Here is a 13,617-nt window from a genome sequence, read left to right on the forward strand (position 1 = left end):
TCGATCGAATCGGCCCGACGTGCCGGACACTCTCCCCCTCGACCTTTCCTTCCGGCGAGGATCGTCACATCCATAGATCACCATGGTGAGAGCAATCAGACGACATGTCTCGAGGTATATGGCTGACCTACTGCAGCCCAAAGCCTCGAGAAGAAGAACCGCCGCGCACGACCCTTCTGCCAAATTCTCCCTTGCCCAGCGTCCTTTCGCGGTCCAGGACAACGCGGTCGAACATGTCGAGATTGGCGCGACACCTGATGCATCGGTGAGCACGGGATACAGTCAATCAATCTATGTGCTACACAACTGAGAAACCTACCTAGGCCGAAGAGATCCTCGCATCTATGAACGAGCCCGCACCCACAAACCTCGTTAAGAAGAAGGAGAAACTGCAGGCGAAGAAGGAAGCTTTCCTGCAGCGTCAGTTCCATTTCACACCTTACAATCCCTCTCTACCCTTTGCATCCTCCACTGACTTCCTACCCTACATCTTTCCTCCCACCATCACCCTCGCTCTTCACCCTTGCTCCCTTACCTTCTCCCGCATACCCAACTAACCCTCAGCCCCTATCCTCCCCTCGACTCTCTCCACATCGACTAACACGACATCCTTCTTATAGGCCTCTCCTCCTCCCACTCGCCCTACTCCAAATCCCACGAGCGCCGCCTCAAGCGCAAAGCCCGCGAGCAGCTCGCCAGTGGCATGGGCGAGATCCAGGCAGTGGTTGACGCGCTGGAGGGTGAGCAGTCGGAGGTGCAAACAATAGGGGAAGCAGGCGCGGACGAGCAACAATCACGACCGAAAAGTGGCAAGAACGGGGACCAAGACTCGACAGCGATGAACACCACAACATCAGACGAGCCGAAGAAGAAGCGGAAGGCGAAGGCGGGGATCATCGGGGAGGGGCGCAAGGAGCCGCTGAGTAAGGCGCAGAGGAAAAGGGCATTGTGAGTGTCTCCTCCTTCACTTCTTCTACCCATTTACCTCTGCGACCGTCTCGTCTTTCCGCCCTCTCGCGGCGCCCTCGTTCTTTTCCCCCGCTCTCCTCCTCCTCTCTCACCTCGTGCTCGCCATCCCATCTTATGCTCTTCCCCTTCGTCCCTGCTCATCTCACGCAAGCGCTAATCCCTTCTCCCTCCCAGACAAGCGGAAAAAATGCGCCACCCCCTTATCCTCTCGAACCCCAGCTTCGCCGCGAACCCGTTTAAAACGATCCGCACGCATGCAGAGAATACGCTCGAGAAGCACCAGGCGCCGGCGGCGGGTTCATGAGCAACATCTCGTCGATATTGTCTGCTCTTGTATTCTATCTCGTATTCTCTGTGCTCTATCTGTGGATTAGATCTAAACGCCGTGCAGCTGCTTCCGAGTCAGTCTTCAAAATAACTTCCCCCCAGGTCTTCACGAACTTCGACTGGGTTAACACTAACCTTCACATTCAATATACCTCGCAGTCCACTTAGCGCCGTCCTAGACATGTTCAAGTCATGAAAGCGAGAAAGATCGGTCGTCTCATTAGAGAAGCATCTACAAGTAAAAACATGAACACCGAAAGCCCAGTACCGGGGGACATAAGTATCGTGAGGGTATACATATCCACATGAACGTCGACATACCGACATGAGCAGTCGATACTATCAACATAAATGGTCGTTATCATATATCGTCAGTCGTTACAATGCCATGGCTTGCAAGTCGCAATGCTTTGGCACGCAACCGTGAATCCTTCCGTTCCGTTCCATTTCCTTTGTTCGTCGGTCGTCGGTCGGACTGTGGTATCGCAGGTCCACCTTCCTTCTTCTACTTCTTCGCCTCTACGCGCGTCCTCATCGAGACGGATGTCTACTCATCCTCCCCCGTGCCGCTCATGCCAGCGGACCACACGGTCGACCCACTCCCCGCGCTACGCCTCCCGCGCCGGCTCCCTGGACTACGCCTCTGAATCTCGGTGAAGCCGCTGCTGCCACCCTTCGCGAGCTCCGCGCTCAGCTGTCGCTCTCGCGCATCCAGCGCCGCCAGCGAGTTCTGAGCCTCGACATGCTCTAGCGCCTCCTGCGTCAGCCCTGGGTTATCTGCACCATTGCCCAGCCCTGGCGACGACAACGCGGAATGGGTGTCATTCGGATTGGGAGACTTCGGCCCAAAGAGTGACCAGCGGCGCGCGGCTGAGGCAGTGGGCGTCGCAGACGACGTCGAGTGCGAGCGCTGCACGCCCGCGGGGTTGGAGGTGATGACGGGCGACGGCGCGGGAGCAGGCTCATAGCCCATGAGCTTCATGGTCGCCTGCAGCCGCTCGCGCTCCTTCCGGTCTTCTTCATCCTCCTCCGTATCCAGCTTACGCGCGTTCACAGCCTGCCCAGACTTGAGCTGCAACGGGCGCAGCGTTGGCGCTTCGGGCTTCTTTTCCCCGCCGAATGGGTTGAGCGAGCGCCAGTCGAAAGACATCGAGCGCCGACTCGCGCGCGCGGAGGGCGAAGGGTTCGACGGGCCATCGAGCTTCGGGCTGAGGAAACTGTTGCCGGAGCTCTTGGCGTCGGGCGTCGGGTTAGTGGACGACCGGCCGACGAAGGCAGATTGTGGGCGCGGCTTCGCGGGCATCTTGAAGTTCTCGAACGTGGTGGGCGCGGGCGTCTTGGGCGTCGTCGGCTGCTTGTCGTAGTCGACGGCGAGAACGTGCTCGAAGCCCTCCTGCGCGAGGATGCGGTCGACGATCTTGGAGGCGTACAAAGACAGTGCCTTGTTAGCATCCTTGAGCGCCTTGACCTCGTTCCGCAGGGAGTCGATGTCGTTGAGCGAGCCGCTGGGCTCCAGGGTGCCAGCGTTCTGCGCGCGCGTATCTGAGCCCTTCTTCCCGCGCTTCTTGTTAGCGTTAACAACGGACTGGTCATTGTCGAGGTTGGTACTGCCATCGAGGAAGTCCTTGTTCTCGGCGCGGCCGAGCTCGGCGGCAAGGTCGAGGCCGGGGCCGGTGATTGGCAGGTCGGCGAGGGTCTCGCCGCGAGGGGCAGGAGACTGCGAAGTGGACTGACCGCGTCTACGATTCTTGCGACCGCCGCGGGATGCGGGGGAGTCAGAGCGGTTGGCGGCCAAGCTGCGCTCGAGCTGCTGGTCGAGAGTCTCGGGGACGTGGTCTTCCTCCTCGACCTTCTCCAGGGTGCTGCGGCCGGCACTGCGAAGGCTGCCACGGTCGCCGCCGCTGTTGGACTCTTCCTCCTCGCTTTCGGAGTCAACACTCGACGAAGCGACACCCATCGAGTTCATGACGTTGAACTGGCCGTTGAGTGTACGCTCGCGGAGCAGGATCATGTAGCTCTCGTTCTCCTCCTGCAGCTCGTTGTTGACCCGCTTGAGGTCGTTGAGTTGGCCCTGTAGGAGGACGAGGGTGCTCTGCATGGACGAGTAGGATGTGGACAGTGTGGAGAGCTCCAGGCGAAGGGAAGTCATCTCGGCGGGCTCCTCCTCGACCTCGATGGTCTCCTGCTTCGGCGTCGGCGGGCGGACAGATATCTTGGAGACCGTATCCGGCTCCTCATCGACGTCCGTCTCGGGCTCCTCCGTGGGCGCCGACTCGCGATCCGCCTTCTTCGCCTGGCTAAGCGTCTGTATCCGGGACTTGAGGTGCTGCTCGTTGTCGTAGAACGCCTGCCGTTCAGCCTCGAACGTCGCAGTCTGATCGCGGTCAGTGCGCGGCGCAGGGAGGTCGCAGCTCGCCATACCTGCTCATTGTACCTCCGCTGGAGGTCCCGTTTCTCCTTTTCGAGCTCGCGCACCTGCGTGCGGAGCTTCTCTGCGACCTCAATGCGCTGGGCGAGCTCCCTTTCGGACCTCTCCTGGTCAGCGTAGAGCTCGTTCAACCGCGTCTCGGCAGCGTGTAGGGACGACGTGAGTTTGTCATTGTCGGAAGCAAGGGTGGAGATGGTCTGCTCTTTGTCCTGTACTTGAACCAAGAGCTGTGATATGTTAGTCGACGTACGATGCAATGAAGGCTGGCAACGCACATGCTCCTTCTGCTCTACTTCTTGCTTCAACGCCGTCGCAAGTGATTCTTTGGTATCCTGTCCTGCCGTTGGTGGTGTGGGTGCTCTGAGGGAATTCCTTCGGGCTGCACCGTTTCCGAGAGCCGAGGAGACACGCGGAGAGGCGGCGGCGCGTGCCGTCGCTCCCCGGGCTATGGACGCGCTTGTCGGGGAGCTGAGCGTGTTCCTGCGCCCACTGGGCGGCGTCGGACGTGGTACTGGGGCTGACATGGCCATTTCGTGTGCGAATGGTGGTGGTTTCGAATTCGGAGCGGCTCGTACTCGTCCGTTGTCTCGCCGCCTGTCTTCCGCTTTTCGTTTGCCTCCTGACGATGACAACCGGCCTCAGGCCGAGAAATAAGAAAACACAATGAAAGAGAAGAAGAAGGAAAGCGCTGGAAGACGTTGGCCACGTCGACGGCGAAACGGAAACGCGATCCTCACTTGTCAGTCCAAGTCCAGTGCCCGTCGTCGCGCCGCAGCTGGCACCATCAGCGCACGTGGGCATCGGCATTCTCCGCGCCTGACCACACTTCGTGGCGCCACCCTCGTCCTGCTCACCATTACAGCGCAACGTCTCCTTTTCAATCACTTTTAGAAGCTTAGCACTGAATATTTGGGGTATACTTTGGGTCTAATGAATGCATTGAGCAGTTTCGGCATATTCCGGTTTTGTCACATGATTAGTTCGTTTTGATTCCGATGCACGTGCGGGTCTTCTGAACTTCGCCAGAACCACCACTGCCCATTTTTCGCAGACTACGCAGTCTGTAGCCCGCTACATACCTGCCCTATGGAAGGTCTCAAGTCTTCTACTCAGATACTGGTGGAGACATACACGACAGAGACCTACGCCCTTAGTGACGTGAGCTCTTCAGTTCGACCCGAAATAGTTGCCGAATTCAATTCAATGCCACATAGCTTCTCGTCGATGTCGCCTGTGAAGGTGAGAACCAAGGGACGACAATCTCCGAGGCTTATTTCTACTGCAGATAACGGTCCGAGGTCAACGCATATTCCAGAGCTCGACGCAATTATCGGGTCGACATGGGAATGGGGCAACGTTATCGAAGTTCAAGGTCCTCCGGCTTGTGGAAAGACGCAACTGCTCTACTTTCTGCTTGCCAACTGCATCATCCCAACTGATCTTGGTGGCTGGGGAAAAGCCGCGGTCTTGTGCGATACTGACGGGACTTTCGATCCACTTCGCTTTCGACAAGTTCTTGTCGAGCGCCTACTTCCGCGGCTTTCTGGAGCCTCGGACGCGACAGACAAGACACTGCAGGCTTCTTTGCAACGTATTCATGTTTTCCGGCCCTCTACGTCCAATCAGTTGGCGATAACGCTGGCATACCTTCCCGCGTATAATTCGTTCAAGCTTCCAAATGACGAGATCGGAATACTTGCTATAGACTCTCTGAGCGCTTTCCACTGGTCGGATCGGTTCACCGTGGAGCAACTGCGCGCCGCCTCCGAACGTGGCACGCCCGTCACCAGCCCTCTACGGAATGTTGTCAAAGCCCTCCGCCGCTTTCGCGATTCCCACCGTCCCATAATCCTTCTAACGAACTGGGGGCTCAGCCGCATCCCACACACGCCGTTTTTCGAGCAGCACCTCCGATCGTTCCCCTCGCCGTTCGCCAATCCGCCGCCACCTCCCGAGTCCGTCGTGCTGCCACTGACGCACCACATTACGTTGTCTCGGCGCACACCGAAGCAGCTACGCGAGGGTATCGTACTGGAGGAGGCAGCGGAGCAGGAGCGCGCGCTGCGACGGCCCGTCATCGAGAAAGGCGAAATTACCGGCCTCGTGCGCATCCCAGGGCAGAGCGGTGTCGGACACTTCACGCTGCGCATCGGTTCCGACGGGGTTCATGTCAACCAGGATGGGGAGAACGCCGCGATCGAGTAAGCTTGTCGTGCAGAATGCGCCCGACTCCAGGACGAGCCGGCGTTCTGGGGCTCTGTTCAGCCTACTAGCTCGTCCGAAAGTCTATACCTATCCTCGACGGACGCTCGATTTTGGCCCACAGCACATGCTCTCTCCACTTCAGTTGCGACGGATGCCTTCGACGGCCTGCCCACCCGCAAGCCGCGACGGCGATGTCTCGCCCGACAGTCCCGCACATGGCTCTGCTCCGAGGAAATGCAGTGTTCGACAGCGTCTCCGGCGGGCGGGTACAATTCGACCTTGACGCCCAGTCCACGCTCCATCCCATTGAACCGCTGCCACCTCACGTCCACACCCCATGCTGCGCCGCTCCCGAGGCCCGCCCGGTGTTCATCTACCGCGTCGCGCCTGAAGCTTGCGCACGGCTCAGACCGGCCAGGAACAGCGGCAGAGAACGCGGTCGCTGATCCGCCGCCAGTGCCGCTGCCGCCCATGTGGCTGATCTGGAGAGTATAATGGACAACAAACGCCACCATGGGAAGCCATCGTTTGTGGCACTGATCCCCATTAGGACGGTCATTGTGTGCATCATGCAGCCAGGGTTCTTGATGATGGGTGCTGTACAGCTTGCAGGGGCGCGTCGGATTGTATACATTGCGTAGTAGGAATTCATTGAAGGAGATGCGGAGGGCTGGGCCCTGATGTGCATTGACTGGACTGACTGCGACTTGTCGTGGTGGCACCGAAACCTGTCCTCCATCATGAGAGTGCCTGCCATTTGGCCTGCTCAGCGCACTGGGCAATGAAGATGTCGTGCCAGGCGCACATCACCCTCAAACGATCTGAGGTATTGCTTTCGCGGTGTTAACCATCGGTATCGCTGTGCCGGGTTTCCAGGAATGATACTACGTCCTGTCCCCAATGACATTGTATGGCGGCGAGGCAAGCGGGAACTGCCTCGGACTGAGTCCTTACCAGAATGGACTTCAGCTCGCCTCGGTTTGCCTAAGACTCTGATCACACTATGCGAGGGGATTCGCAGGCCCAAGACCCACCTACGTCCTGGCAAGCTCAACTATCATGACCACTACGAAATGTCGCCGAGGATCCGACGAATGCCTACCCCATCGCCCAGAACAGACGAGGTCATTTCCCCATGATGTGACAAGTCTTGTCGCGCGATGCCGTCAAACGCCCACGTTGCCTTACGAAGTCGTTCTCGATTGCAGTCTAGCGCTACAGTGGAAATTACTATGTGTAAACTACACGAGCGATTAAGATGACGGAATACAGTATGTACACTAGGGCGAAGGTAGAAGGTAGACGGAGTCCGACGGAAGCAGTAAGTAAGTAGTAGATAAATTAGATGAGGGATGAATGCGATGAGGGAGGAGAATGCGGTGAGTGACAGAATAGATAATGATACATAGCAGTGCGGTGTACAGTGGGGTGTGTTCTGGGTCCATGGTGTCAGCACCTTGCGACGTGTGTTGTACATTGTAGACCGAGCGAGGTTGCAAGCCGGATGCTTCATGCGTAGATCTCGTCGAGGAGCGAGCTGTACGTCTCCTCGACGGCAGCGCGGCGCACGTTGCCCTTCGTTGCTGTGCGCGGCAGGGTCCCGCGAGGTACGACGATGATCATCTTCGTCGAGGTGATGCGTTCGTGGAGGTAGCGGCGCGAGTGGAACGCGCGCGTCTTGCGAATGACCTCGCGCTTGATCTTGTCCGCATTCATGCTCGAGTCGACGGGCTCGATGAACATGGCGGGCGATGGGCGACCAGAGCCGACGACGATGCACTCAGCGATGAGATGCCCGCAGGTCTGGCGCGCGTTATCCTCGATTGCGCTGGAGGAAATATGAGAAAATATTCCGAGTCTGGCAAGGCAACAGGCGTACCGAGTGTCACATCGCAAGCTCGTCTGCGACTTGATCCAGTCATCGTCGCGACCGCGGTAGACGTAGCCTCCCGGGATGACTTCCAAGAAGAGATCGCCGGTGTGGAAGTGCCCATCCGCCGCCCGGCGCCCCTTAGGGCAATCTGGCGAGTCTCCGCGGATGATCATTTCCAACAGGCGCGCGGACGACTCGTATCCGGTGTCCGCTCCGCCCTCAATGGGCACGAACTCATAGCGCGTGCCATGTAAGGGCTTGAGGATGCCATCCGCGCCGCGCATCATAGCGCCGCATTCCGTGCTACCAAGGAGGTTCTGGAGTGACGTTAATGTGTGCTCTAATTCTCAAGGAAGCCGACGTACGATAAGAGGGATGCCATTTTGCAAGGCCCATCGCTCGTCAGCTTGCGGAAGGGGCATGCCGGAGTAGAGGATCTCTTCGAGGCCTTGGAGGATGGAGTGGAACTTTGGGTCGGCCTGCGCGTGACGGAGATGGGCGACGAGGAAGCCCGCGAATTGATTGAGGCGATTCAAGCCGCAACGCGAGATCATGTCTACGAGCTCATCGGAAGAGAACGCAATAGCCGTCGGCTGGATAGTACACGACCCGTGCTGGAGACTGCCGATAAGCACTAGCAGATATGTCAGTACAATCCCGCGTTATCAACGCAGTAATAACTCACTAAAGGACTGGCCAACATGGCACATGCTTCCCCTAGAAACAAATGAAGATCAGCCCTCCAGATCTAAAGGCGGCGCGGAAAGTGACTTACATCCAGACGCTAACGTCCTGCCTGGCAGGATCACGCGGGCGGGAAACCTGCTCCGACTTGTGGACAGCGGACTCTAGCCAGCGATAGTCGTAAGGAACGAGCTTTGGTCTACCGGACGTCGATCCGCTCGTGTGGTAGTAAAAAGCGACATCATCAGCCATCACTCGGAGCTGGGTTGGGAGCGCTAGTCCCGCCAGGTCCTCTCCGCTCGCATCAACTGCGAGATGAGTTGGGACGGGCGCGTCGTGGACACTATGGGCGAAGGACGCGTCGTAGACCAGCGCCCGGGCACCTGATCGGCCGAGCAGCTCGAAGACGACGTCCGGGTTGGGCAGGCGCAAGCTGAAGAGCTGAGGGATGTATCCTGCGCGGCACATCCCGTAGATGTGTAGCGCGTCGGTGTACGTGAACCCGCCGATCCTTCGCACGTGTAAGCATCGAAGTGGGAAAAGAAGGGGATGCAGGCATACCACATGCCGATGATAGATCGCTGGGGAATGCCATCCCGATGTAATGTCCGACTCCAGTACTTCGCGAAGTGCTCGACATCGTGCAGGAACTGCGAGTAGGTTATCGATGTCCATTCGACGACCTCCTGCGTGGACGAATCGACGCGGGGGATCTTGAAGGCCGGTCGGTTGGCAAAGCGGGACGCGCTTGACTCGAGTACTGAAAGATGCGTCCTAGACATGGTAGAAAACGGAGCGGCGGGGAGGAGAGGTTGTGATGAGTAGAGTGAGTGAGCTGGAGTGACCCATCGCTCACCTTTATACGACGATGTATGGCGCACCGAGCTGTTTCTGGCGCAGGCTGACAGTGCAGTCAATCAATCGGAACCGCCCAATACAGTGCCGAGATTGACGAAAACGCCGTCATGAGCGATAGTTTCGAACCGCCACTGCGGCAGAGATCTGGTGAAACGCGGCTTGTGTAGACATCATTTTTGGGATAGCGACAGAGCCGGAGAAGGTAGAGTAGCGTCGAGTGCCTTGATGCCGGAAAGGAGCAGGTAAGCCGAGCTGCGAGGCCTGTCGGCCGTATGTGAACCGGGAGATAGGATAGTTTTGACAGACGCCCGGGAGGCGAAATGGGATGGATCGCCTGCCGCTGGCTTGCCAAAGCTGTAATTGGCGGAAGACTGTCGCCTTGGAGGAGCCAATGAAGGCTGTGATCAGTCAATATTAGTCACGACAAGGATACATTGGACATACGACACTCCCTCGGCGCACATTTCGTCCCTTAGCCAACCTCCGTCTATACCGGACGCATGTGCACTGCCATTTTGTTGAAGTTCAGAACAACTGATGCCTTGTTCCTTTTTGGGCTAAATTGATCGCGTGGCCGACTGTTGAACACCGGCTGGAAATGAACGAAGGTGAACATGCGTCAGGGAAGGTCCAATACCGCAGCCGCTGAGTCGGTAGGTCTGTCGAGTCAGCGATATATCGCTACACAGCATCAAGGCAGCCTGTCTTGCAGAGATCACTTTGCAAAAAGTACAGAGGTGAGTCACCAAACACGTAGAGGACCACCATTGCTGTTCAGAAATCTGTGGCGGATGGCCGTAATCAGCGTCTGTACGCGAGTGACGCACGGAGTCATATGCTGGTGGTGGAAGACGCCGCGCAGGGTCGGGCACTCACCATCGGATGGATCGCGCGTCTCCGTCTCGGGCAGTGGTGCCCTCTGGGAATCAATAAACCATTCGATCAGCGATAGACCGGGGCATGGTGGAGGGCGGGTGGCGATGGCGGCGTCGAAACGTACATCTCAGTCCACGAAACTCGCACTAAGGCGCATTGCAGAGGAGAGCTCGAGGGAACTGCGATTTCCTCGCGCATGCTCGACGAAATCTGCATGGAAAGCCAGGGTCTTGAGTTGGTCTATCCATTGGACACTGGCCAAGTTATCCCAAGCAGATGTCGCACGTCATGAGTGAATGGTGGTCCGTATCGTCTGCCACACCACTCTCCTGGGCACTGTGCGAATCCTACAGAGTTCAACTTCATTGTCGGAAGATCGCCCTGGCCGTTAGGGCCGTGCAAGCAGTAGGGTACAGACTCTGTACCTGCCAGAGGGAAGAAGAGAGTTATCAGCTACGTGCGTATGATGATGGGACAGTTCTTGAACGGGTCTCAACGGAGAAGACGTCGAAGCACGGACGGTGTTATACGCCAGCAATAGGCGGGTCTGGCCCGCCGCAATGAAGGACAATTGGCGGTCGTGTTCAAAGAGTGTGAAAATCCCATCAACCACTGCCAAGTCTGGGCTCGCGGGATGGCATCACGTGTCGAATTTTTGGAGAGGCTTGTTCCGCGCCAACTTCGCGCACGCTGCTCGCCGCCGACAACGACGAGGCGACAAAGACGACGACGACGGCGCACAAGGGGCGCGACAGCGAGCAGCGACATAACGGCGCGCACGTCTGATGCCCAGCAGGGGCACGTATCGTTCGCAGTCGAGTAGCCCAGGCTCCAATGTGCGTTCCCCGCTTCCCCCGTGCCCGCCGCTATCCTGACCGCCGCGTTGCAGAGCAGACGCCAGTCCAGGACGGCTGGTGTCGATGCTGAAGAGGCTCCGTCTTGTTCCAAGGCAGCATTCCCCGACCCACGCGTCTGGCATACTCGCCGGCTGCAGCCAGCTACTCTCCGGTCCGCTCCTTGCCAGCGAGCGTCTCGCCGTCTCAGTCAGATGCGCGACGGCTGCCGCCCTGCGTCGCGATGTCACCTGGTTCTCCTCCGGACCCCAAGACCCCGCTGTCGTACGCCGAGCGCGCCCCGCACCCGACGCCGCCCCCGCAAGGAGCACCATCCCCGAGGATGTATCCGTGAAAGTGATGTCCGAGATCCAGTTCATGCTGGAGGACAATCAGAACATGCAGTACCTGATGCGGCGGGTGCAGGGCTCCGAGCCGCTCTCGGATGTCTTCCTCCAACAGGCCAAGGCGCGACGGGTTGTAGCCGCACTCGCAAATACGGACGAGCCGGAGCAGGCCAATCGCGCTATCACGTTAGCGCAGCAGATGGGCGCGAATCTCAAGCAAAACGTCTACGAGGGCGCCGCCCACGCGCATGCATCCTGGAAGCAGTGGAAGCTTGTGTTGGACGTCGTCGCGCTCGGGATGAAGTATACCGGGAAGACTACTTCCCGTCTTTTGAACTGGAAGATCGCAGCATGCTCGGGGCTGCGCAAATATGCAGCGCTGGCCACCATACTCGACGAATTCGATCAATACAACGTCAAACCCACCCCTCGCACATTCCATCTCCTCATCGTCGCGCATGTACAGAATCACGATTTGGAGAGCGCATCCTATGTCCTCCAACGCATGGAAGACTACGGCATCGCTGCCGACCCCTCCACTCACGCTGTCATATTGACGGCCTATCGCTCTTTGGGCTACGATGCTCGACTCCAGGACAAGGTGCTAGACTCGCTAGCGGACCTACCAGCCTCTCTTGCAGTGACGGTCCTCAACACCTGCATGCAAGTCCGCCTCGATGTACGAGACCTCGCCGGCGCCGCCAAACTCCTGGTCTACTTCGATCACGATCTCGTCGCTCCCCTCTACGCCGCCATAACCGGCGAAAGCACCCTTCCGGACCCCCCTCTCAACCACAAAGCATATCCACCAGACATTCAGACCTTCATCATTTACATCAACCAGGCCGCTGCTCGATGCGATCTCGAGCGCGGCCTACTAATATTCGAGGGGCTGCGTAGGACCGGTATCGAGCCCGATGTCGATCTCGTGGTCTCGCTGCTGCATGTACACTTGACCTCGGGGTGCGCCGATGTAGCGCTGGAGATGGTCCGACGCATGTGCAAGCATGGGGTATCCGAGTTCTTCGCTCAGCCATCAACTACCATTCCCCTAGACACCACAGGCATAACGCCTACGGTGAAGGTCTTCAATGCCTTACTCCGAGGGCTCTTGAAGCTGCACGGCGTAGACGTCTTCTATGACGTGCTGAATCTCATGCGCGCCAACGGCGTTATCCCAAATGAGACCACCCTCGAAATCCTTATGAGCTACCTTCACCACGAGGAGGCCGCCCCACCACGCTCGCTCATACGACTCATTCGCAGTGTCGCCGCCGACACGGACCTACGCCCCACACTCAAGCAGGTGCACATCATCCTCAATGCTATATTGCGAGAGGAGAAGAAGCGCATCCATGGTCACGGATGGGCGAGCTTGTACAAACGCGTCCAGCATGGCCAGCTGGGGAAACCCAACACGCTCATGGAGTCGAAGGAAACCCTGGACCCCATCGCCGGCTTGGACCAGATGACCACCCCAGAGTCGCGGAGCGCCACCAGCGCGATGATTGACTCGCTCCGCAAACGGGGCGTCCGCGCCGACGCCGCGACCTTCGCGCTCCGCATGCGGCACGAAGGGCTCACGAAGGCCGACCTCGACGCCGCCCGCCAGGTCTTCCAAGCGCTCCTCGTGCGCGGCATGCAGCCCACCCAGCACCACTTCGCCGCCCTCATGGAGGGCTACGCGGCGGCCGGGGACCTCACTGCCGCGCGCGCCGTGCTCGAGGCCGCGCGCCTCGCGTGGGTCCCGCCGAACGTCGTCATGTACACGATCCTCATCTACGGCCACGCGCGCGCGGGCGACCCGCGCGGCGCGCTGCGCGTGTTTGAGCAGATGGTGGACTCGGGCGTGCGCGCGGATGTGCCTGCGATCGACGCCGTCGCGGGCGCGTTCTTCGCGGTGGGCGAGGTGCGCATGGCGAGGAGGGTGCTCGTGGGCTTGTGGGGGCACGTAGGGCCGTTCCCGGAGGAGCTGAGGGAGGCGTCGCTGATGGAGCTGGCGACGCATTTCCGCGGCTTGCATAGGAAAACACCGCGGGGGAAGCTGTCGTGGGAGGAAATTCGGGCGCTGAGGCGGGAGGTGCGGGACTTGGTGAACGAGTGGCGGAGGATAGAGTCGAAGACTACGGGGCGAGTAGAGTCGAAGGCCACAGTAGCGCAGAGACCGCAATCAGACGCAGACCCCAGCTAATCAGATGTACATGGTGGATTATGCGT

At 58.8% G+C, this 13,617-nt stretch overlaps 7 protein-coding genes across 7 annotated transcripts; 4 read left to right on the forward strand and 3 right to left on the reverse strand.

Moving 5' to 3' along the window:
- Window positions 1-48: 48 nt before the first annotated feature.
- Window positions 49-1,351, forward strand: SCHCODRAFT_02609732 (uncharacterized protein). The gene is made up of 5 exons (XM_003038878.2): window positions 49-85; window positions 137-265; window positions 324-420; window positions 621-948; window positions 1,144-1,351. Exons 1-5 carry the CDS (start codon window positions 83-85, stop codon window positions 1,271-1,273), a joined length of 687 nt encoding a protein of 228 aa, XP_003038924.2. The 5' UTR covers window positions 49-82; the 3' UTR covers window positions 1,274-1,351.
- A 139-nt stretch (window positions 1,352-1,490) lies between these two features.
- Window positions 1,491-4,471, reverse strand: SCHCODRAFT_02527926 (uncharacterized protein). The gene is made up of 3 exons (XM_003037538.2): window positions 4,000-4,471; window positions 3,718-3,951; window positions 1,491-3,670 (listed from the first exon to the last, which is right to left on the reverse strand). The coding sequence occupies exons 1-3, from the start codon at window positions 4,252-4,254 to the stop codon at window positions 1,844-1,846; spliced, it is 2,316 nt and encodes a 771-aa protein (XP_003037584.2). The 5' UTR covers window positions 4,255-4,471; the 3' UTR covers window positions 1,491-1,843.
- A 456-nt stretch (window positions 4,472-4,927) lies between these two features.
- SCHCODRAFT_02720598 (uncharacterized protein) lies at window positions 4,928-6,088 on the forward strand (the record flags this gene model as incomplete). Its single annotated transcript, XM_050347086.1, has 2 exons — window positions 4,928-4,963; window positions 5,117-6,088. The coding sequence occupies 2 exons, from the start codon at window positions 4,928-4,930 to the stop codon at window positions 5,927-5,929; spliced, it is 849 nt and encodes a 282-aa protein (XP_050202061.1). The 3' UTR covers window positions 5,930-6,088.
- On the reverse strand, window positions 5,673-7,021 carry SCHCODRAFT_02145077 (uncharacterized protein). Its single transcript, XM_050341923.1, has 3 exons — window positions 6,968-7,021; window positions 6,705-6,919; window positions 5,673-6,657 (listed from the first exon to the last, which is right to left on the reverse strand). Exons 2-3 carry the CDS (start codon window positions 6,834-6,836, stop codon window positions 5,986-5,988), a joined length of 804 nt encoding a protein of 267 aa, XP_050202062.1. The 5' UTR covers window positions 6,837-6,919; window positions 6,968-7,021; the 3' UTR covers window positions 5,673-5,985.
- Window positions 7,022-7,438: 417 nt separating this feature from the next.
- On the reverse strand, window positions 7,439-9,268 carry SCHCODRAFT_02696261 (acetyl-CoA synthetase-like protein; the record flags this gene model as incomplete). Its single annotated transcript, XM_003037537.2, has 6 exons — window positions 7,439-7,757; window positions 7,809-8,119; window positions 8,168-8,436; window positions 8,488-8,519; window positions 8,578-8,997; window positions 9,048-9,268. The coding sequence occupies 6 exons, from the start codon at window positions 9,266-9,268 to the stop codon at window positions 7,439-7,441; spliced, it is 1,572 nt and encodes a 523-aa protein (XP_003037583.1).
- A 2,196-nt stretch (window positions 9,269-11,464) lies between these two features.
- On the forward strand, window positions 11,465-12,409 carry SCHCODRAFT_02464791 (uncharacterized protein; the record flags this gene model as incomplete). The annotated part of the gene is made up of 1 exon (XM_050342643.1): window positions 11,465-12,409. A coding segment is annotated over one exon (945 nt), but the record flags the coding sequence as incomplete, so codon positions are not given.
- Window positions 12,410-12,823: 414 nt separating this feature from the next.
- Window positions 12,824-13,591, forward strand: SCHCODRAFT_02486093 (uncharacterized protein; the record flags this gene model as incomplete). Its single annotated transcript, XM_003038877.2, has 1 exon — window positions 12,824-13,591. The coding sequence occupies one exon, from the start codon at window positions 12,824-12,826 to the stop codon at window positions 13,589-13,591; it is 768 nt and encodes a 255-aa protein (XP_003038923.1).
- Between the last annotated feature and the right edge of the window lie 26 nt (window positions 13,592-13,617).

The sequence above is a fragment of the Schizophyllum commune genome (assembly GCF_000143185.2).
Source record: "Schizophyllum commune H4-8 unplaced genomic scaffold SCHCOscaffold_2, whole genome shotgun sequence".
NCBI classification, from domain to species: Eukaryota; Fungi; Basidiomycota; class Agaricomycetes; order Agaricales; family Schizophyllaceae; genus Schizophyllum; species Schizophyllum commune.